Source organism: Oryzias melastigma, linkage group LG14 (genome assembly GCF_002922805.2).
Source record: "Oryzias melastigma strain HK-1 linkage group LG14, ASM292280v2, whole genome shotgun sequence".
Classification (NCBI taxonomy): domain Eukaryota; kingdom Metazoa; phylum Chordata; class Actinopteri; order Beloniformes; family Adrianichthyidae; genus Oryzias; species Oryzias melastigma.
This window is the reverse complement of record NC_050525.1, coordinates 10,784,577-10,809,060: the sequence shown is the minus strand read 5'-3', so window position 1 is coordinate 10,809,060 and position 24,484 is coordinate 10,784,577. Positions and strand designations below refer to the sequence as shown.

The 24,484-nt window shown below is 38.5% G+C and overlaps 3 protein-coding genes across 4 annotated transcripts; 1 reads left to right on the top strand and 2 right to left on the bottom strand.

Annotated features, from left to right (window-relative positions):
* Positions 1-2,228: 2,228 nt before the first annotated feature.
* LOC112142763 lies at positions 2,229-4,716 on the bottom strand. Its single transcript, XM_036215317.1, has 8 exons — positions 4,711-4,716; positions 4,511-4,621; positions 4,146-4,224; positions 3,989-4,064; positions 3,561-3,886; positions 3,016-3,226; positions 2,702-2,938; positions 2,229-2,606 (listed from the first exon to the last, which is right to left on the bottom strand). The coding sequence occupies exons 1-8, from the start codon at positions 4,714-4,716 to the stop codon at positions 2,255-2,257; spliced, it is 1,398 nt and encodes a 465-aa protein (XP_036071210.1). The 3' UTR covers positions 2,229-2,254.
* A 1,791-nt stretch (positions 4,717-6,507) lies between these two features.
* Positions 6,508-19,677, bottom strand: LOC112142824 (vascular endothelial zinc finger 1). 2 transcript variants are annotated; one of them, XM_024266409.2, is made up of 5 exons: positions 19,360-19,677; positions 13,169-13,920; positions 10,325-10,394; positions 10,081-10,243; positions 6,508-8,883 (listed from the first exon to the last, which is right to left on the bottom strand). In XM_024266409.2, the coding sequence occupies exons 1-5, from the start codon at positions 19,390-19,392 to the stop codon at positions 8,516-8,518; spliced, it is 1,386 nt and encodes a 461-aa protein (XP_024122177.1). In that variant the 5' UTR covers positions 19,393-19,677; the 3' UTR covers positions 6,508-8,515. The 2 variants fall into 2 exon arrangements, with proteins under 2 accessions (XP_024122177.1, XP_024122178.1); XM_024266410.2 differs by having other exon boundaries at positions 6,508-8,853; positions 19,360-19,671.
* A 1,628-nt stretch (positions 19,678-21,305) lies between these two features.
* Positions 21,306-24,425, top strand: LOC112140101 (gap junction delta-2 protein). The gene is made up of 2 exons (XM_024263020.2): positions 21,306-22,093; positions 22,468-24,425. The coding sequence occupies exon 2, from the start codon at positions 22,470-22,472 to the stop codon at positions 23,586-23,588; it is 1,119 nt and encodes a 372-aa protein (XP_024118788.1). The 5' UTR covers positions 21,306-22,093; positions 22,468-22,469; the 3' UTR covers positions 23,589-24,425.
* Positions 24,426-24,484: the final 59 nt, after the last annotated feature.

The window sequence follows — 24,484 nt, the reverse complement described above, 5'->3', positions numbered from 1 at the left end:
ATATAAACAGATGACTTGACTCTGTGGTCGAATGCGGCGACTGCTTCAGAGTGAAAAAGCTGAAATATTTAAGAACTAATAACAATAGTGCCCACATCTCTAAAAAAATCCACCCATATGTTTCGGATAGCAGCAGATATACATATTATTTAATTTTCCCAATGATTGATTTTTAATCCCGGATTGCTCAGATATTTGTAAATGACAGGGATTACCAAAATAAAACACTGGCAGTGTCTGTTGCAACTTTGTGAATACACTAGGTCATTAGACTCCTGATTAAGACTTTGATCATTGTATGGATCAGGTGGGATTAATGTGCAGCTTTTTTACAACCACTAAGCAACAGTGCCAGTGCTGCAATGAGGGTGTGATGTTCCTTCCCTTAATATAACCTAATTATACAATGGGACATGAGTCAGTTCTCATCGAGCTGTGTGTTCTTCATCTCCATCTGTCTATCCATCTCCTCTTTTATAGAATATTTCAAAGGCAAATAATGTTGTTTTGTGCTTTGACCACCACTCTCTATTGTTGCAGACAAATCTGTCCGTGCAGAAGTGAAAAAGGAATCAGAAACCTCTCTGAGTGTTTTGGTGTGCCACTGATTTGACCTCCAAATCACTTCCAAGTTGTAAATATACACTTTCTGAGTCAAGAGTCGAACTAAACAAGGTTTATTGCTTTAGCTTTTGTTGGGAAAAAAAGCAAAATCTCAGCCACAAACTGCTCCTGTCGCTCCGACACTTGAGAATTTCACTCCTTCTGTGTTAACAGCACAGATTTGATGGTGACATGCCAATAGAACAGGATGCCAGTTTGAGATCCTCTTTGCCTTCTGAATCTACCATGATGGCTTTGAAGAGAACAATATTTGTTTTAAATGTCCCTTAATTCTTTATTTCCTTAAGGGCATTTTTTCTGACCTGCTCAGAAGCTTTTATTTTGATGCCTAAACATTCTCATCACTGCACATTGAGGATGTCAGTGCAAAAACATACATTAATTTGTATGCAAAATGTTATACTAATGCCAATACCTCTGATTTAAAGAAAAAGAAAAAAAAATCTCACCATTTGTGTCACCTCCGCCCCGTCTGCTTTTGCTTCAGCTCATTCGCCAGAAAATGGGTCGTCTGCAGCCATACTATAAAAACGGTTTGTTTTTTGGAACCTAAAGTCAAAGAGTAAAAACTTCCTCAACCATCAAAATGTTCTCAGTTCATTAACAGGACTCACAGGCGCGAGTACAGCATGATCCTTTCCTAACGTGAAAGTCTGTTAAGCCGTTTAAACTGTTGTTCCATTGGAAAGCCGAGACACCACATGCAACGTGGAGCTCACAGCCTCGGATTAAATTAGACTCTCGACAATCTGATCTCATTTTCTTTTACTAGACAGGATTTCAAAAGGGCATCCCTTCAGCTCTGGAGGGGTGCAGTTCCTCAGGGAGAAGTCGAGCTCTGCACACTCATCCTCCAACACCAGCACTTTTTTGGACATATTTTTGGTCCAGATATTAACTTTGCATAATTCAAACAAATATATGTGTTGATAAATTCCTGCCTTGCCCAGCTAGTTCATGCTGTGTAACATGATAGAATCTAGATTTGAAAGCTAAAGTCAAATATTGTGTTTTATGACAGAAATAAACTCTAAAACATTCAAAAAAGTGTTTTAATTTGTTAAACTATTTGACTTAGTGAGAATTTAGGACTAAAATGAATTGATCTGGAAAAATGATGGCCAGCTAGTCTCAATAAAGTGTCACAGTCAAGATCATAGCTTTCATCACAATTCTGTAATTTTCCTCCCATTTTAAATATGGTGCATACACCGCAGCCACGCCCCCCCTGTGATATAACCCCGGAAGTTCCCCGGCTTGTCATAAAAGCAGTGAAGCTGACTGGTCGAGCGAGGCTCCTCCTCCTGTTGAAGGAGTAAAGAAAACCCCCTTGTTGCTGTAGTTTCCCCTGATGTTTCTCACCCTTCTGTTGTCTTCTCCTTGAATAAAGTTTACTTCTATAGCACGATCGCCACCTAGTGGCCAAACTGAAACACCCTTTAAGAGAAGCAGCATTGTTTACAATGTTCATGATCTGAACATTTTTGTTAGAACTTCTCCTTTAGAAAATCCATGTAACACTGTATGATATTAACAATCTCATTATTTTACTAATACATTTTACAGTATGTGAACTGGATCAGATTAATATAAATAGATTCAAATTCAAGAATAGATTTTTTATGTATTTCTAAACAAATGTGTATACATTTTTAAACTTAAAACTGAATTGAAGATTCGAAAGAATCAGAAAAAAACGTTCCCAGAGCGCAGGAGGTAGAGGTGGCGGTGGTGGTAGAGCTGGTGCTGGAGCCTCACTACCCAGCTGGAGCGGCTGAGCAGGAGGGGCAGGTCTCATTAATGGGAGAGGGAGCTTCTCTTCTGGCGTCCTGTAGTCGAAGGGTTGTCCCTGTCCCACCTGAACCGAGGACAGCCCTTTAGCTTCAAGCACAGGCTGCAGGGAGACAGCTGGAGCAGCAGGAAGGAGTCTGACTTCCTGCTCTAGCACGGCCCTCTCCCATATCTTCTGCCTGGTAGAGAACCTGAAGACACACACATACAAAAAAAATGATGGTACCACCATGCTGGGATTGTTTGAACAGGTGTGACATCAGACTGCAGAAGTTCAAGCTCTCACCACTGTGACAGGGTCCTCTGGTTCAGCTGAAATAGCTGAAGACCGGTCTGAGCCATCAGCCTGGGGCTCCCGAGGACCACCTCCCTGATGGCCACGTAGTCCCCCAAGACCAGGGACTCACGGGTCTTCAGAACCCCCCCCGGTTCTTGAAGATGGCAGAGCTGGCTGCAAATGGCTTCCACCAGGCGGCTGGCGTCAGGCCAGTTTGCAGGGCTGGCGTTCAATCCCAAAAGGCCGCTGGAGTTATGTGGAAGAAAAGAAGAAAATGAAGCAGATTTATAAGCAGGTAAAAAACTTTTAGAAAGCAAACTTACCGTTGGAGAGACTCCTTCCCCAGACAGGAAGCGCTCTTCTCCTTCGCTGCCTTGAAACGCCCTTTGGGTTGTCTGTCCCGGTGCCTGGCAGGGTAGACGACTCGCTGCTTGTCAGACTCTGGGTGGCATTCCCAGAGCGCAACAATTTGGTCTACCCTGCTGTTGGAGATTGCAGGCAGACTCCTGATCTCCACCGGGGCCCTTGGCCAGCCTCAGGACATGTTGATATCCTGGCTGACCATCAGGACCCTGGACCTCTTCCTGCAACAGAAGCAGGACAGTCGGCAAAGGCAAACCAAAGAAAATCTTATAACAAATCACGTTTTCAGATAGTTTGATACATGAATCGTGTAGCAGCTTTTACTTCAGAGTCTGAGGAGAGATGCTGATGGGAAGTCTGCGGTAATAACATCATCATCACAAATTTGAATTTTTACCGAAAACAAGGCAGCTATCTTGGACACGCCGTCGTTTTAATGGAGATGTTTCCTAAGAGCAGACTCAGACAGCTGTGTCAGAATCCACAATAGAAAACACTCCCAAACCTTCTTGGTGGAGTCCATCTTCAGGATGGACCCGAAGGTGGACGTGATCCTGGCCTTGTACTCGTCCAGCCGCGTCAGGACGTCGTAGCCGTACACCGTTAGCAGCCAGATGGGTGACGGCAGAGGGGGCATAGGTGGAGGTGGTGGAAACTGCCCCCTCACGACTGCCCAAGGCCAGGAACTGCTCACAGACGCCAAGGTAGTGGACCGCTCTCCTCATCCCGGAGTCTGAGTGGTGCTCCCGCAGGGTGTTGTACAGCCGGTTGGTACTGTCGCCCAACGTGCGAGACCTGAGCTGTGCAATCACCCTCTGGTCACAGGACAGCCTGCATCGACACAAACACAAAATACAATCATGTAATCAAAGTTTTACACACAGCCAAACATGTGGCTCAGTGTTGCCTCTTACTTGTAGTACAGCTGGAAACTGGCAGCTGTAGGTGGGGGCCAGCTGCCTTATGATGCCCTCGGATGCTGCAGAGGAAGAAGCTGGTCTGGAGGAGGCTGGACACACCACAGTAACACATGAAATCATTAATCACATGAAGGGATCCACTCTGCTCTGACTGTTCATGTCTAACAAACCTGGAAATGCAGGCTTCCCCACATTAGTCTGCATTTCCACCACAGACAGAGAACGCCGGCCGAGACGAACGCTGTCAATCTAAAAACAAAAAAGATGTTAAAAGTGAATTTAAAAGTACACATGTAAACTGCAGTGAACAGCTTTGAGACTAAAGCATCATACCTATGAGCTGCTTTAGCTGCCATGCCTGGTGGAGCTGATGCAGAGTGCAGACGCAGCAGCAGCTTTCTGCTCGTCTCTGGCCTTGATGAAACGTATGGCGTTCTCCATCTGTGTTCCTGGAGCAGGAACCTTCCTCCACAAGTAGTTGACAAAACTGATAAATGAAATAAATAGAAATTACAGTGAGGGGACACCGGTTCACCGGGGTCTTGGCTTGGTGGGTCTCCTTGGGGGGACCCAGAGCTCGGGCCTCATCTGAGGCTTTCAGGAGGAGCGTTCCATTTGACGCCCTCCTGAAAACTGTAAGTTCACTCTAAACAAAGCAAAGACAATTGAAAAAAATCCTGAAATGTTAATAAAAATACAAAAGTTATGAACATTGTAAAAGAGAATTTAACTTACAACCATTCTTTGAATGTTTTGCAAATTATTTTCTGTGGGAAAACGGAAGAAAATGTCATTGCAGGTTCAGCATTTTGACTTAGAATACAACTCTAAGAATGACGGGTGATCTCTATGCAGAACTGGGCCATGGATTACTCTGGAACAAAGCTAATTTTCTTATAATCAGTCGAACCTCTTTTTCACCTCACTAGACTCACAGAAATTTTTAGTCTTTTATAAAAAATAATAAAACCATTTGAAATTTTACTAATAAATACAGAGCTTCTGGCATAATCAAACACATAAAAGGACATTCTTATGATATAAAAGAGTAAATTTACTGCTCTGTCCCACAAAGTTGACATTTTTTCCTCTTTTGACTTGATTTAAATGTCTTCAAATTAGGTTTTTGTCAGAAAAGCTGTTAATTATTTGGTCTGGAGCTACATGGGGCATTTTTTCTCCTTTTATTTTGCCTCTTTTACTTTGTAGAAAAACTGAATTTGATTAAATAATATTTTTTTTAGCTTACTTGTGTTATTTATGTTTAGATAAAAGAGATAAATGATGGTAAAAGGTTTAATATTCTTATCTTCTGCTGCACAACAGTTGCTATCCAGATTCAAAGTTAGTCTTAAAATATATAATTGCATATTCAGGTAGAAATAATTAAAAAGTGTATTATTTTCTATATTGCCATGTTTATATTCCATTGTAAAGGAGAAAAAGTACGATGGATCTCCGAAATCATGATTTGACTGTCTTGCATTTTCTGTTTCAACTAAATCTGCAGCAGCATCTCATTTGACACAAGGTGTATTTTATTTGGAAAGGAACTTGTATGATCTGCTGTCAAAAGTAATAGACATTAAAAGAAAAAAAAAATAAAACTGCTATAATTAAATTATTGCAAATATTTAAAAGCCACATTCTATAAATGAACGACTTCATGATAAAATGTGCATTTTTCTCTGCACTTTCTTTTTATCTTCAAAAAACTGGCCTAAATGTCTATTTTGGTGCTAATTGTTGCAGATTAGAGCAAGTACTCAGTCACAGGATATAATGCAACAGAAATCCCTTCATCATCGGCCAGCTAAATTATTTGTTGTTGTCAATCAAATTAGGTTTGATCAAGAAATATGGACAGACAGCACCACCTGCTGGAGAAAAGGAAAACATGCAGATTGTCACCAAACTGTCAAGACAGTAATATAAGAAACCAGAAACTAATTCAACTATTAGATTTCATAAGCTCTTATTAAGAGCTGGCTAAATAAAATAAAATTATAAATAATAATAAAATAATAAAAAAATTCCAGTTCAATAGTTTTTGACAAAAAATATATATAAATAGGATGAAAACAAAAACAAAACAAAAAATGCCAAGACTTTAAATCTGAAGATAGCTGAAACATCTTGCTCTTTATTTTTACTAGCATTTTTTTCTATCAACTTGTATTTAAAAAATTAATGCTACACTTTTGGTTGACTTCAAAGGAAAATAAAACTCGCAACAATTAAAAAAATAATTTCATAATTATTTGTAGGAGTTCAAAAGCCAAAATAAATTAAACTGAATATTTTTTGCTCAATTATCATTTTCCTTTTATGAACTGAAAAAATATATTCCATGATCACAATAGATAAGTCAAAACTTACATTTTTTTTTGTGTGTATGAAAGTAAAAATTTAAATTAAATGAATTTTAAGCAGAAAAAAAACAAGAATCCAGTTTACATTTCAGTGACAAACCCTAAAAAAAGCATATTTCAAGTAGAATTCATAATAAAAAAAACTGTATGCATCCCCACATTTGATAATTTTCTTTTATTTAGACAACCCAAATAAAAGGCACATAACATTGCGCATGTTTAATAATTTGACAAACGTACATTTAAAAAAAATGTAGGAATGTTTGACCTTTCTGCTACTCAGAAAGCCTAGCTTCTCATATATACAAAATTATCAACGTTATTGTTCTAATACAAAAGATTTATAAAAAAAGGTTATCTTATCTTTCACATCTATTTTTGACTACCTTATCCTTGGAACTAAAATAATTTTGTACAAAGATATACATTCAACTGCTTTTCACGAGGGTCCTGGTATTTTTCCAATTTTGACCATTGTAGTTAAAAATAAGAGATGTTTAATTCCACAAGAAATATTCAGGTTATCACATTTACCGATTTCAATTTGGCAAACAGGCTATCATAGAATATCTACGTAAATGCATAAAAATAATAAAAATTAAAAATAAAAAAAAAACAACGCTACACTAACTTTTTCTTTTAAAAAAATGGGAAAAATGACAAACATGCATATTGCATTTCTCAGTATAAACTGGATCAGCTGCAACACTACTGAGATAACATAGCATTCGTTTTAAAAAAATAGTTAATGTTCAACAGCTACAGTGTTCAGGGTCATGCAACCTCCTTCCATCTTCTTTATTGTTTTTTTCTTCTTAATGGACAGACTGGCATTTTAGCAAAGTTGCTCTCTTTGCAGACAAATTTTAAAAGGAAATGCAAAACATCAAATAAAGCAAAACAAACATGTACAGCATTGAATTCATTGTACAGTACAATGATTGTTTTCTATGGACGGCGGTTAGGAACAATTATTTATTTTTTAGTTTTGTCAATGCCAAATGCTCCTCAAATTGATGTAAAACATGGTTTTGTGTGAGTTTCCTGAGTGAAAGGTCCATAGTATAACCTTGGGGCTATAACAGATAAATAATCATAATGAATCAAAAACAGTGTAACAAAGAGTTGGCTAAATCTATTTAGTCATCTTATGATATCAACAGCCTGTAAAGCTTTACTATAAGGCCAGACTTTTACAACGCTCAGCCACTAGATGGCGCTCAAGTGCAGGCTGGTTCACTCCCACCCCAAACACTTCAAGACTCCATTTGATCTTTGATAATACTGCTGTACACCTGCATGTAGGATATGCCTTCAGTGCAAGACTCACTCGGACTTCATGGAAAAAAGAAACACTAAAATGTAAAAAATAAAAAAACAAATATTTTATAGTCGAGAGGACAGTATCCAGTTGTCTGCTCGAATGCAAAAACATAAAAAAATAAAATGCTGACGTGAAAAATACATTACTATGTCAACTGTACAAGTTAGTCGCTGTACCTCAAACGCTAGTATCTGAGAGGAGAAAAAAACAAAACGAAATGCTATAACATTGTGAAAAAATAATCTTCCATGCAAATGGAAGTTGATGTCCCTTTAACTAGACTCATTTTCTATAACATTAAATAGTGATTAGCAAGCTATTGTTAAAAACAAAAAAACAAAACAAAAAAGAAGTACATACAAAATAACACCCAGAGGTTTTGGGGAGAACTTGTAAAACCTCAGAAACAGCAACTCATCTTTTATTGCTTCAGTCCATTTCACACATCTCCCCTCAAAGACACGGGGGATTTTTCTGTGTAGTGTCCTCAAGCATGTTGAGGGGATCGCGTACTCTCGTTTGTCTTGATACAACTCACAGCTTTATCATTCTAACCGACTACACTAAGTCTTAAGCTGTCCTGATTTCCTATTCGAATACTACTCGAGTGTCCTGCACGGCGTGCCAGTCACTCGACCCTAAATGGGACGTAATTAGGACTTGGGGAGTTCCTAGCGGCCTCGCAGCTCGTGTAAACATTCACTTCGTGTTTGATGAAGTGAACATTGTTTGGGGTTGGGGGGTTGGAGCTGTAGTCGAGGTGCAGATACGTTACACTTCATTTTCCCTTTTCTTTCTCGCCAGTTCGACACCAACTCACTTTATATCGTCGTTTTTTTTTGTTCTACCAAGGAGGGGAGGAAGGCAAGACTTGGGACAGAAAAGGCATGCTATCCACCGGCCTCATTGCGATGTTCAGGGGGCCGGCGATATTCATAGGCATGGGGGTCGTTATTGCCACCGGGTGGGCGATATTCATCGGCGCCGTGGCGGGGATGTTCACCGACGCGATGTTGACGGGGCCGGTGATGGTGACCGGGTGCTGCAGGCTGACCGGAGACGTGATGTTGACGGTGTTGGTGCTAATGTTCATTTGTGCGGCGATGGTGACGGGGTTGTTGTTGTTCGCGTTGCCCCTGTTCATCGTTGAGGTGTTGGGGGCGGAAACGGTCACAGGTGTAGCTGAGGAAGAGTTGCAGTTTTCATTAGCATCTGGAAAAACACAACATATTGCAATTATTTGCTTGTTCTGCAATCAGACCAATTAGCCGGGTAACCCTTTAATACTGGGGATGGCGCTGGCCAGATATAACCTAAAGGACGCACGCTCTATGACATACTCTACCATTTACGCAACCAGTGGGAATCGTTGATTTATGCCCATCGCGGTAGCACTTGCCAACATATCAGTGCAAGGCTTTCTTTCTCTGCTTCAGGATCTGTAACTTTTTAAGTAATATTTAATATTTTTTAAGTAGTTAGATAAAATTGCAGATTTTTTGCTAATTTACAATTGAGACATTTATTAAAAGCATTTGGTTAATAGTTCATTGAGTTGCGTCATTTATTTTTCTTAAATAAATACATCTTTTTTCAGACATTAAATGTATAAGTAAAAAAAAAAATGTTTTCAGTCAAGTTTTTATTGTAAAAATGAACCACATTATTAGTAAAAGTATCAGTTCTTCAGTCTATTTGATCAATTATGTTTATATTTTCTAATCAAATACTGATGATGTTATTTAATAAATAAAAGGGGCCATAGCATGATTTTCTTGAGGCTTTCAGAGTGAACTATATTTATATATATGATCCTATATTACCTTTGGAACTCTAAAATGCAAATTATTTATGAAATACTAGTCATTTTCGTGAGTTTTTTGTAACCGAAAATAAAATGACTCGATTCCTGAGGCTCCGCCTTCCGCTGCGTGTAGCTGCCGCCCATTTCATGACGTCATCCTAGACTGATTTAATAGCAACATATGGATGGTATCCCCCTATAATTCTTAGAAGTGCCAAGCGTTTGAAAATGGATCATGGAGAAATTATTTATCATGGTTTGTGTCCGGTTGGACCAAGTCTTTTATTTATTGGAATTGAGCAGTAAAAGAAAAATCCAGCCTCTTCCAACTGTAGCACCATATGCTAGTAGCACGGTCTCGAACGTTTGTGCATGCCCGTTGTGAACGTAGCATTATACTTGGCTTCTGGCAATGCAGGAATTCAAAAAGCAGATTCTCATTGAGTTCACATCTTTGAAAACTGCCGATTTATCTTTCTAGGTAGGATCCTGCATCCTCACTTGTTGATTTAGGCAGAGAACTTTGAAGGGAGGTTTCTTTGAATATTTTTACTGATATTTGCTGCACATAAAGAGCTATGTCCAAAACAAAAGCAGAGACAAACCTTTGTTACAGGAGTTAAAGTTGGTCTGTCCGTGAGTTTTCAAATGACTGGTGATATAGGCCGCACTGAGCATCTTTCCACAGATGCTGCAGGTAACTTTGCCTTCATGCCGGATCATGTGGGAGCGGAGTCTGTCTTTGGTGGCGAAAGCAGAGGTACAGGCCTGGAAACCCAAACGCAGGTCAGTGGAACAAAGCAGTAAAGAAGAGAGAAAAAAATTAAATGAAAAGTCTGACGCTCTTACCGTTACTTGACACTTGAACGGCCTTTCTGAGGAATGAACATGCTTCACATGGCAGCTCAAATGGTCTGGCCTGAATGAGGAAAAACAGACTTATTTAGCCCTGGAATGCTGGTTTGGTGAGATTCATCAGCTGGAAATGACTCATGGTTCTTTTCAAACTTCTTGTTAACTGCAGCTTTGTTTTCAGGAAAGGTTACAAAATTATCTGACCTTTGCAGCACGAAATAAAAGGCTCCAATGTCATTACTATAATAAATGGTGTCATCAAAGTTAAAAGCAGCATTTTAAAGTTTATGCGTATGATGTCAACTTTGCATTTTTCTTTTGTTTATCCCAGTATCACAAACAAACCCATGAAAAAAAGAGAAGTTTCCAAAGTCTAATTGCCAAAATGTGAGCTGAGAAGCAGAAAATAAAGGCCCAAACACACATTACAAGTGCAAAAGTGCATGGATGTGCTCCGTTTGGTTTGATAATGAGGGGACAGACGCAAAAATCCCTAAAATTTCACTCAATGGCCGTTAATTCTCCATGATCAATGGTGCGTGAATCAGTTTGACCTACTTTCAAACATGTGCCACAATGAAATGGAGGTTTTTCTTATTCTGCAGCCCCCCCACCCCACCACCACCTTTCCCGTTGACACTTCAATAAACAGACAGTCTGCTTATTACCAACTCAAAAACATAAATGAGTTATTTTTGTTAATCTGCATTACTCCGCAAGTTGCTTTTTGTTTTGATTTATTGATAAAAAAATGAAGATGAAATGAATATTTTTACAACTTTTCTGCAAAAACAATCAGAGGATGAGATGAAACAAGCTCCAATATTACCATTTGCAGAGTCACCGATATACACTTATTTGACCTTTTAGAGTGAAACTCCAGCGTTCTCCCATTTTCCTTGGCACTAAAGCTCCTCTGGCAGCGTGTCAGTTCTCGTAAAGCTGCGAGCTGAATCACAGTAGAAATGCTAGAATGGAGGACGGACCACCGCGTTGCACCTGTTTGCATACCAAAAAGCTATATGCTGTTTTTTTAGTTCATCGCTTTTTAAAACCTTTTTTATCTTAAAGGAGACAGGAGAACTCTTCTCAGTTGTGCCATGAAGCAGATTTAAGTTTTTTTTGGTCCCATTCACAGACAGTTCCTGCCTACATATATCTGGCAGGGTGGCAGTGACTCAGTGCCTTGCTATTCAGCTCTGTTCTCACTTTCCAGTGTGCTGATGAATCCCTAGCTCACGTCACAGAGTTGGAGACATGCCTGAAACTGTTGTACACTGCTGATGCCAAGTTACTTGGTCCATCGCTACTGTGCTTTGCTTAAGTAGTGTTCAGCATTAAACAAAACAAAAAAGGCGCCTGCTTAATCCTTAATCTGCAGGTAAACAAATCTGGATTCTAAATCGGAAGCAGTTACTTTAGCCTGACGATCTATTAAATGTGTGGACCTGAACGCCACACACGGTTCACGGATTTCTCGGGGAGGGAGCGTCTGTGATTTGATGGCGGGAACTCCAAAGTGACAGGAGACGCACCCCCCCTCCTCTTTCCAAGTGTGCTCCCATGTGCGACTGCTTAAACATGTGGTTAAAATGGCGTGCAAATTAGTGCAAATATGAACCACCAGATGCCTTAAAACTAAACCATAAGACTTCAGTCAGACGTAGACGGCACGTAATCAGGCGGCGACTTTCATTTATGATACACATAGGTATTGAAGTTGCATATCCTTTTATTAAATTGTCTGTAAAATCTATATAAAGGGAAAAATATCAAAGCCTGGACACTTTGAGTTTATTAAACTAAAAGTCATCTTAGTCAAACTTTGAGTTATAGAACAAAAAACACTAGATTTAAGGACACTTTCAAATAAATCTTAAAATTACAATTTGTCCAGTTTTCTCTGCAACTTTGATGCAAATTAAATCACTCCAGTCTTTACTTTTTCAAGCTTAAGTTAGAGTAAGTTTCTGTTTATTACCAGTATAACAACATTTTTCAAAGTAAAAATTTCAAACAAGGTAACCCTATAAACAGAGATTCAAATGATTTCTGAGGCAGATGCTATCAGGTAAACTGGAGTGAAATTCTGTTTTATTAGACAATAATGTTTGACGTCAGTTGTTTTTTTTTTTTTTAGTCAATTTCCTTGGAAAACACAGTCCAAAACATGCGACAGTCGACTAATCAACAATTATTTTTTAAGTGGAAGTAAAGCACAAATCTCAACAATCATTGGCTTTAAACTAACTAAAAATAAAGACAATTAAGATGATAGTTTATTAAACTCGTAATGAATCATGCATCCTCTGTCCTTGATTAAAAAACGACTTAATTGAAGAGGTTGGCATCTGAAACAAGGAACTATTTTTCACAAAAGATTTGGTCTCACTAACTAATAGAAAAAACTTTTTTTTGGTGCTGAACGCTCATAATTTTTCTACATTCCATATAATATAAAGTAACGACTAATCGACTATTAAATTAGTCGACAACTATTTTAATAGTCGATCAGTCGTCGATTAGTCGACTAATTGTGGCAGCCATACACTATACTATCCAAAATAGGTTCATTACAAATTTAATTTTGGGGTTGACACCACTTCCAGTTGAATCTTGGATTAAGTCGAACATTTATAAGACAAATAACTTTAAACTGAATGTTAGGATTTGAAGTCATTTTAAAAGGTAGCAATCAAATTTGCTACATTCCAAACCTTAAAGTGTTCAACAATTTGCCAACTTTATCATGTTTACTTTGCTTTAAAACCTTCAAAATTCAAGCTTGACTTCCCCATGTTGTTACAGGATATATACCTGAGACGGTTTCATTCTTACCTTGAAAAGCCCTTCCCGCACACAGAACACACGTAAGGCTTGTGGACGCCGCCGTCGTGAGAGCGGACATGGTAGGTCATCCGGTCCTTCCGTTTAAAGCGTTGCTGGCAGATTGGACACTCGAACGGCTTCTCGTCCGAATGGGACAGCTTGTGGCGGTTCAGGTGGTAGACGTCGCGAAAAGCCTTCCCGCACATCTCACAGCCGTGGTTCTTCTTGACAGGCTTGGCGGGCTTCTTCGGGACGTTTTGCTGTGGCATGTTGCCCATTGCGGGCGACGTCATGATACTGGTGCCAGACGAGACTGAGGTGGTCGCCGTAGAGAGCATGCCTGCTACTGTGGAGATGTAGGAAGAGTTGCCATTGTTCTCTCTGGGCATGGAAGGAATCATGGGTACCATGGTGGGGGCCGTTTGGGCCGTCTTCTTGGGGCGAGGCACCATCTTGATGCCGGTGTGACTGGACTCATGGCGTCTCAGGTGGTAGCTGTCACGGAAGGCCTTGTTACAGTATCCACAGACAAACGGCGTTTTGCCTTTGTGCTCCTTCTTTATTACAGGCACCGGCGGCCGTTGTCCTGTTCCGCTGGCCACATTGTCTTTGAGGAGTTCAGCGGCACTGACAGGTGGCTTCTGGTCTAGCTGGATGGGTAGTATAGGCTTCTGGTCGACTTGCTCAGCTCCTGCATTAAGTAGTGGCAGCAGGCTATTCTGGGCGACCTGGTGCTGGTGGTGGAGGGCTTCATTGGCCTGCTAATTAAACAAACACATTCTTGGTTCAGAAAAGATACATATCAAACAATCTAATAAAATGTTAAATGTCTTAGCAATCAGTGACTATTTTAAACCAAATAACACCTATAACACCCACTATTCCTTGTAAGATCTTTACACTTGTTCCACCACAGGAAGTTATCAGTTATGAGTTCAGATTCTTCGTGAAAACAAAATTGATACCCAAGAGGCCCTGTGTTGGATATTAATGGATGCTGATGCAACACACCACCAATGCAAAACAATCCAAATATACTGAGAGAAAAATGATCCCATCATGACAGTGCTGATTCATCATGTGACGGCAAAGCCAGCATACCAAATTAGCCGCATGGCGGAGTCCAGTTTAACTGACAAGGCGGCTCAACGCGAGCAGATCAGTGGGTCAGCTGTACAGCAGGGCTAGAGTTACCTGAACTGATTTAGTGAAGAGAAAAACTAAAGGGTTGCAAACTACACTAGACACTAAATCAGTGTTGCGAAACTGATTTTATTGTAAAACTCAACACATCATGCTTACTGGCTTTTTGAAGGTACATACCACTTTAGAATTAGAATGACAAACAAAATGAAATACCCTCAAAGTTTACATTTTTGAAGGCTTTCTGTGAATTCAAATAATTTTTACTCAAAGAAATAAATACATGCAGGAGTGTTTGCTAGTTATAATCTAAGAATGCACAAAGTCCATCAAAATAACTAAAAATTATTGAAGCTGGAGAGCCAAGAATAATGGCAGTAAACAGCCGCGCTATAAAAAGAAACCTTGATATAATTTTGTAGAATCACAGTCTGCAACCAAAATCCACAATAAAAGATTCAAAATAAAAACTAATCAAATGATGGCGAAAAATTTGTCTTTAATCTTACAACTTTATTTAAACATTTAAGGTATCTTAAGCTTTGTTTCCACTGAGCAGTCTGGTCCAGTAAGGAGTGGTACGGTATGGTCCAGTAAATTCTGGTGAGCGTTTCCACTCAGTTAAGCCTCGTTTCCATTGAACAATTTGTTTTCGTGGCACGTTTGGTGTAAACCGCTAGCATGTTATTGTAGTGCAACGACTAGAAAAGCAACAACTATGGAGGTCATCCACCAGCACGTCTTTTACTTATTTTACTTTTTGTACTTTTAGATAACATCAGACCATTAAAAAAACAAAATGATCGGGAGGCCCGGATATGATTACCTGGTGGGCCGGATTCGGCCCCCCGGCCTTGACTTTGACACACGTGCTTTATATGGATCTATGACGTCTAGTCAGCAACTTGCAAGTCAAAGCTAGGAATTAGCATAAATTGCTATTTCTCATTCTCAGATATAAATGCTGCCATTAAAACCTTTGGCTCCTTCCCACCTTGTGACATGAAACAAACTGATCAGTCTTAGAAAGGTTCAAAGTTAAATATTTTTGCTTATTCATAGTAGGCCTGCACAATAAATCAAAATAAATGATCATTAATGCAATGTCATGTGCTAAATGATAACCTTAAATGTTTATCGACACGCTAACACGATCTCTATTTAACAAATCAAATAAAATTCTTCCATTGGCTGGACTTCTTTATATGCTGACCAATCAAATGGAGCCCTTTTATGTTAAGATGCCCGCCTCCCAAGCAGACGTGGGTCATTTGGAGTATCATTTCAGTAATGGTTACTTTAATTTAAATAAATAAATCTGTGGGAGGGAATTGGAAATGATGTATTTTGCATTTCTATTTGTATTATATTGTCATCACAATTTTGATCACCAATACACACAAGTTTTACTCATACTATGTGGCCCTAATTCATAGTGTGTGTTGCTAAAATCCACAGAAACTAAAAGAGTAGCAAACACTAACGAGCAGAAAATGATCTTTTTGTGCAATTGACATCTTTTGTAATTATTGTTCTCCAAATAAACGAGCAAATCTTTGTTTTTACATCCATCGACCTCCTTTAATTCACCACAACCACGTTGTTATTGGTAAGTAAACACACAAAAATAAACAACCATGTTATAAACTACCGACAAACTACCCGTTTGAGGTTCGATCAGTTATCGAAAAAAGGTTAGCCAAGACAAGAGCAGCAAAGACGGTATGGAAAAGAAAACAAAAAAAAGAACCACACAATGTCCTCCTTATGTCATCTAGTCTATTGTGTAAGACACAAATCTGAGCAGTGATGCACTCGGGCCTCAGCAGGGGATCTTTGTATGCTCATCTTCATTGATTTGGCTCATCTATTCATAAGACGGAGACATTGTTTATCCACACACTACTCGACTAAACTATTCCTAACTCCCTCATGAGTAACGGGAACTCTTCGCGAATGCCACCGTCCGTTTGTCTGAGCACCTGCTTTCACTCGCCACCTTCCAAGATTCGTCATCATGCCAGTGCAACCCTCTCTGCCGGGCACACCAGGGGTAGGGTGTGGGGGGGGGGATACCAGCCGGGAAAAACTCTTTGTGAAGCCTGTGAACAGCAGACATAGCCGCTGCTGCAACAACACACACACAAAAAAAGCCTGGCCTCTATGCAGAGGTGCAGAGCCTGTAAGCTGCTGTGCCTTCATGCAGCTCTGACCATTTTGACACAAATGCGCTCTGACAACTGGGGCTGCTCCCTCATAAATAACATCAAAATGGAGGGAGTGTCCTCATGGCTCTGTGGGCCACTGTAGACTTGTATTGAGCTCATGGTCTGATTATGCACCGCCTTTCTTCCAAGCTTTTGTGCCACACTCTACAGCTGCTTGCCCGATTGTGAAATACAATAAAACGCACAAAAACACGCACGCAAAACACAGGAATATAGAAAGCAAAACTGATGGCAGGAATTAAAAGAAAAATATTACAGAATCTTCTCACTAAAGTTAATTCCCTACGTTTAACACCTCATCACCACCTCCAACTTATTCTATTTGTGTTACCCAGTTGAAAATTTGCTTCTGTGGAATAAAAATAAACTCTTATTAATCATAAATTCTGCATAAAATCCCCTCGCTCCCAATAAGTGAAAGGAACTTTCTTAAGTAGCTGTGATGAAATCAGGAGAATTTCTTGATAGTTTCCTGCTACAATAGTTTCTTAAGCAACAAACAACCTGATGCCTGAATATGAAATCAGACAGAAACCTAAACAAACATAAATGATACTCAAGCCGGTGATTTCAAATGAGAGGGAAGCTAAGTAGTGCTTTGGAAGTTATAAAGTTCCCAAAAGTCAAAATATGAGGCTCCTCGGGACATGGATCAACTGTACTCTGTCCCAAGTTACGGCATTTTTCTTTAAATCATTTTACTTTACTGTTAAAAAAAAAACTTTAAGATTAAACATAAAATCTATTTTAGAATTCAAGACATCTAAGAGGAGTTTACAGTTTAAAAAAAAAAAAAAAAAAGTTAAGTACTTAAAATAACAATTTGTAATCTTTTTTGTTATTCTTTATTCAAGAGTGCCCAAACACTTTTTGTAAACCAGTAACCTAAACTCCAGAAATGTTCAAGTTCACAATGCTGTTCTCTCCAAATCCAAAATACAAATCTGTCACCATCATCAGCTCAGGGGTGAGCCCCAATTATCAGGAAAACTGATAAGAAATCGGAACTTGCAGCATAATTACATCTAAAATATGCATGAATGTAAATCTAGAAAAATGTAAGTAGTTGTTTTCTTTGATTATTACAAAAAAAACTTAAAAAAAAATAAAAAATCCAAGAGTTTGAAGGGTTGCTTTGACCACCTATCGTTTGTTTTATGTGATGAAATTCAAAAGCAGACTAAGAGATGATGGAACATTGATGTTCAGAGCATAGAAAGAAAAAAGTAAATCAGGGTAAAATAAATTAAAATATGCTATAAATACAGCAAAGTTTCTAGAACATAGAAAAACTGCTACAAATTTTACAAATCAATGTAAAAAAATATAATATGCTAATTAATACAACCAAAACTAACACATAATAGTTTATATTGTAGAAATATGAAATTAACCATCTGCAGTTGGGCCCCTTCAATAAACAAATAGAAAACAAATAGAAGAGCAAACAGGGCCAACTTTAAACCACTTTGAAGATAACGTCAAACTAAAGGATGTTACATTTCTGCAGCTTTAGATATGCTTTCAATGCACAGTTTCTAAAAACTAGCTTAACATGCTATAAAATTTAGCACAAAACATTCACATTCTGTTGCAGTGGAGAGCTCGAGTACCGTCCATGTTTTGCACCTGAAGTTCAATTAAGAAGCAGAAACTATTAAAAGCAAAGAAAAAAAAATATTGCTTGAATAGCATTGTGAAGTTTTATAATATACATTTTCCGAGTTTAAAAAAAAATGGTGGGAAAATGTGTTTTCCGGTTTGCCAAAAACTTCGTGAAGCTCACATCCATCTCTAATAAAATTCTCAAGGCCGCAACAATACTCTACTTTAGCTAATAGTGTTCGTGTGAGCAAAAAATGAAGTGAACTTACGAGTTTGGTGCGAGTCTCAACTGAACTTTGCGGTAAAAAGATGGATTTTTCAAACGGTGTGTGCGCGTGCCGTAGTTCACTCCAAAAAACCTGCGTTCTCGTCCGCTAGTGTTAGCTAGTGCCGATGTGTGCATTGTTTGAATTCCTTTCCACAACGCTCAGCAGAATAAATAGCTTGTTAATGAACAGAAATCTGTGCAGCACGGGCTTTCCAGTCGTGCAGCGTCAGTTTTTTGGCAAGATCATGACGACAGCCTCGCCCAGATTTAGCCAAATCACGCAGTGTGGGTAATGAAGGCAACCTAAACATCGTTAGCCACTTGGCTAGTTAGTGCTGAACCGGCTGGAGCAAACGGAAAGTTGACCGCGGACTTGGGAATCGGCGTTAGTAAATCTCAGCAGCTGCTGTGCTGGTTGGCCTAACTATCTACTTATCCCGCGCCTACAAACACCATCCACTTGTTTGTTTTTCCTTTCCTTCTAATAGTGCATTACCAAAACTACCTTAAATGTCTTTACATCTTGTAATCCCACAGCGTCCGATCAAAGCCTCCGGTCAAAAAGGAGGAAAAAAACAAGTCTGACTCAATTGTAACGGTGCAGTGGCGTCTCCAGCTCCCCTGCAAGTGATCCGCATGTTCTGTTGGATTCGATTAGCAAACAAACTTAATTAGAGCTCAAACCCGGTTGAAGTGTTTTACATCCACGATTTTGAATGATCGTGCAACAGATTCCAAGCTGGGACTGGGGAGATTTGATTTTTTTTGTTCTAGCGTCATTCCCAAGCCTCACAGCTGGAAGCCTGGATTCATAAACCATTGTTTTGCTTCGTTTCTTGTTCTTGCTATTACTGTTTTCTTAAAAACTAGACTTACTTCGCATTACAATAAGTGCCAAGAAAATGTATGGTTGTCTGACGAACTATCCCGGTTTCCCTCCCAAAGAGACAACTTACTTGGAAGAGAAACGTACTCCAGCTCGGCTCCATTTCCACACTTACTGATTCTGTAGGAAACCTGGTAGAAGCCTACAACAAAGCAACCAAACATGGCAGCTGAAACAACTTCCGGTAACCTCTAGGGCTAAACCATTTTTCAGAAGATTTGGCGGGGCATGCTGAATTTGCTGTTCCAGCTATAAAAATACAATTTAGCAAATTTCACCTCGGCAAAATATTAATTTTATACAAAATATAAAAATAATAGAAGAAAATAACTTCGAGGAAATTTTCCGGAAGTCTTTTTACGTGTACTATGCACTTTTACGGTTGAATTCAGAACACCCCTCCGGATGGTTCTTTTGTGATGCTTTCAGGGACAGTTAGAATATCTCACCTTATGATTGTTTGCTAACATTTTGCTAATTTAGTTTTATTTATTTAAAAAAATAGCTTTTTATTTTATATCTTTCTATTAATGTTTACCAACCACAACATGGGTCTTATGTGAGCCTAAAGTTGTTTAAATAGTTCCAGGGGAATTTAAATAATTAGAATGTAGCATTATTAAGCTAATAAAGTATTTTTTTCATTGACAAATAATGAAAATGGTTTGTCATTTGTCAAAGCCACATTGGATGATTTAGTTTTTTTTTTTTTGTTTTTTTTAAATGAAATACACTCAAAGTGAGGCAAAAAAAAATCTGCAAGTTGTCCTACTTGTGAAAATGAGTTGTTCATTGTAGATAAACTTTAACACAGACTGTAAAAAAAATTCTGCAAATCAGAAAAATAAGTTCAATACTTTGTAATGCAGCTCTGGTTTCCAAAAACAGAGGTAAAACATTTATTATAGGTCTTTATCTGGTTTGCACACGCTATCTGTTGTTTTGGTCCATTCTACTTCACAGATCTTCTCAAGAGCTGTGATGTTTTGGGGTTGTTGCTGATCAACACAGAATTTCAACTACCTCCACAAATTCTCTCTTGAACTGAGTTTCAGACTGGACAGGTCACTCCTTAAAAGAGTTCTTACATAACCACTCCTTAATTTCCCATGCAGTGTGTTTTGGATCACTGTCATGAGAGATCCAGCCATGTTACATCCTCAGTGTTCCCCCTGGAGGATGTTGTTGCCTAAAATATCATCACATGTAGCCCTTATCCTTACAGATCAGGTGTCCTGCCACCTTTGCAGTCCCAAAGCATGATGTTTCCACCTCCATGCTTCAAGGTAGGTTTGTGTTCTTGAGATCCAATCAGGACTCTTCCTCCAACAAATATAGTAAGTGGCATTTATAACAAAAATGTAAATGGAAGTATAACCTGATCTCGTATCATTCTCTCAATCCTCCTCTGGATCACCCAGATGGTCTCTGGCAAAACTTAGGTCCTGGACATGTGCTGGTTCATCCCGGTCCTGTCCAGGTGTACAATCTTATCTTCAGTGTCCTTTGACAGCTCTTTGATGGATAGACTGCTGTGTGACTGTTTAAGGTTGTGGGCAGGTGTTTTTTTTTAATTTCTTTTAACACAGATAACCAGAAGATACGATTCATACGAGTCAGTGGATAGAAGAACTTCTCAAATAAGATGTAACAGGTTTCTGCTGACAAAATTCTTCCTTGTTTGTAGGAGCTAAATACTTTCTGCACAATTATATTAATACATTCTTTAAAAATCATACAGATTGATTTCATGGATTAGTTTTTAAAATTTGTCTCTCACAGTAGAATTGCATGATAAACATATTAGACCCCTCTCTATCTTTTTCCCACCCTGTATATTTTTAGAGCTACAGTGAAAATAAAACATTTTCACATCTGTCTTAATGTTTTGAAGTTTTTTCAACATTTAGAATTGTAACATTTAAAGTAGCGTCCATAAATGAGAAATTGCTGTTGTAGAGTGTATTCAGAATTGCACCATAAAATAATGTTCTTGTCAAATTGAACACTGCTAGATGCCAAGACTCAAAATCACACCTTTTTCTAAAAATAAAAATAAATGGAAAAGATTCATTATCTAAATGCTTTTTATTTACAAGACTCAAGAAAGTCCAAGTTAAGTATGTGATAACACAATGTCTTGAGAACACCAGCTTTCCTTTTTTTTTTACTGATATTTGAGTTGTTGATGAAAAATCCACAATAGTCCACCAAATGCTGATATTAACCTTTAAACAAAACTTACTGTTAAAATTTACTGGATTTTAATTAATTTTTTCAAGATCAATTATGTTTTTAAAGGTAGCAATAATGGTCCTGAGGGGAAAATAAGGGTGTTGAGTGTTTTTAACAACACATTTCACTTTAAAGTCTGTCTGTGGAGATTGTGAACCAAAAGAGGGTCTTAACTGGAATATAAAATGCTTTTTATCTTGGTCCTGCAGAAGTGAAGACAGAATATTAAAAAACTGTGTGAAACAAAAGTGGACACAGAATCTGGCATGACTCAGTGTTTTCAGTTTGTTTCTATTTCCAGTGTGTTCTGCTCACCGGTGAATGGCGGTCCAGTAAAGGTGCCCCCATTGTATGTTTCAATCTTTGTCCCACTGTACATTCAAAGCCTTTATTCACATACAGTGCGATGGCAGTTTCTGACAGTTAACAAATATATTTGGTCAGCTCATCCTGTCCTTATACAGCTCAAAAGACCAGATAGCATCCAGCACCTTGAAAATAAAGTTATGCAAATCGCCTCTGCTGAAGTTTTTCCAGTGTTGAGTCGTGAAGGTTCAAATTTTCTAAAGGTAAGCTTCTTTAAGATTGCCAAAATAGAAACCAGGAGATAAATCATTGTTTTAATGTGTTTTTCCTTCAAGTGCAGCAACTTACTGATAATAATTTTACTTTAAGTGGGCATTTTTTTGGTATTAAATACTTTATCTAATGCGAAAAAAGTTAATTTTTGTGTAGATAGTGAAATTCCTAGAAGCTAATGCAGTATGTGTTATTTTATTTTCTAGTAGTAGTCTCAAAGCTTTTGTGAGTTTATATTCATACATGTTAAACTACAGTTTAAATGAAATATTCTAAATAATTTATTCTTCTATGACAGCTAATTACACTGTTTTCAGGTTGATTCTAGTGCAGGAAAAGTCCTCTTATGTTTGTGTGTCCACAGAAATGGGGGACTGGTCCATTCTTGGTCGCTTCCTGACAGAGGTTCAGAACCATTCCACAGTGATCGGCAAGATTTGGCTAACAATGCTGCTCATCTTCCGCATCATGCTTGTAGCTCTGGTGGGAGATGCCGTCTATAGTGACGAACAGTCCAAGTTCACCTGCAACACCCTACAGCCCGGCTGCAGTAACGTCTGCTATGACACCTTTGCTCCCGTCTCTCATCTGCGTTTCTGGGTCTTTCAAATTGTTCTTGTGTCCACACCTTCCATTTTCTACATTGTTTATGTTTTGCAAAAAATTACAAAGAAAGAGAAGTCAGAGGTCAGGAAAGCTTACGTGGTTTCCAGGGTCTTGAATTTGCAGGAAAGATGTGCACACCTGGAAATGGATGGAGAAAAAGTCCTGAAAGCTGGAAATCTTTCTGATGCTACATGTAATGATGACGACTGGAGCTCACAGGAGGATGAGTATGAGGACAGAAGCCAACTAGAAGGAGAAATGAGAGAAGTACGGGAGGACCCAACCGAGCTCTCAAACAAAGTGCTTCTTATCTACATCATACATGTCGTTCTGCGGTCCATCATGGAGATAATCTTCCTCATTGGGCAGTACTGCCTCTTCGGGTTTGAAGTTCCACATCTGTTTCGCTGTGAGACCTATCCTTGTCCCAACAGAACTGACTGCTTTGTGTCCCGAGCAACAGAGAAGACTATTTTTCTGAACTTCATGTTCAGTGTCAGTCTTGGTTGCTTTGTTCTCAACATTGTGGAGCTGCATTATTTGGGCTGGATTTATATTTTCCGAGTGCTCTTGTCCGCCTGCTGCACGTGCTGTGAGTCAAACCGAGAACACGGGCAGCAGATGGAGCTGTACTCCTTCAGTAACCCTCTGCTGCTGGAGCTCAGACATTCGTTACGAGGAAGAGTCGTCCTGCAGACCTCTGCTACCATGTCCAGGGACAGGAGCATCAGTGTCCCAAACCAGGCTGCAGCCATTTCCTTTGAGACAGACTCTGTTTTAGAGTGCTCCACAAAGAGAAATCCAGATGAAAAGGAACGCACAAAAACCAGACTGCACAACATGGCCAAAGGAGGAAGAGGAAAAAAGTCCTGGCTTTGAGTTTTTCAAACTTTACTCTTGTTAATTTCTCAAATTGTTATAGTTGTGCTGACAGGGTACTGACCTTTAGGATGACTGGAGAACTGACCCCTAAGATCAGCATCCTGTGAAAACTTTTTTTTTTTTTTAATGCAAATATTTTGTTTGGAAGAAACACTTTTGGCTAACATTACATTTCGAATGACTGAAAATGTAGAAGTTTGAAAAAAAATGTCTTGGAATTTGTTTAAATCACTTCATGATTCCAGTTTTTTTGTGCTTAGCATGAAACAATAAAGACAATTAGGCAAATGAATGAATTAAAAAAAAGAATTAATTCAAAATTGAGAGACACAGAATCCAAAGTCATTTGCTAAATTGAATTCATATTAATCAACCAGTCACTTTATTTATCTAGTACTATTCACCAACATGCTGAAGAACACAAGATGGTTAGCAAAAAAATAAAAATAAAAAAAATATAGACATTAGTGATAACAATTAAAAGTAATAAAACACATACAATTAAAAGCAACAGCAATTAAAAAACATATCTAAAAAAGACAGAAACAATGTGGTTAAAATTTGAGGAGGCACTGCATAGATTTAAAGATAGACAGAGTAAAAACAAAAACATGATAAATCATAAAAGTTATAAAATACCTAGAAGCCAAATAAATGAATACACAAATAAAAAAATAAATTGATAAATTGAGTTGACTTGTCTTTAATTTACATTAAAGATCTCCACATAAGACACCAAGGATATTATCAACAATCTCAGAACTCCTGCAACCAATGCAGTTCATAGATGGAGCAAGCCCATTTCAAATGATCTGTTACAGTTATCCAAAAAAAGAAAGAAAGCAGAACAACAAAAATACATTTTCAGCAATCAATCTTTGAAGATAAAAAGA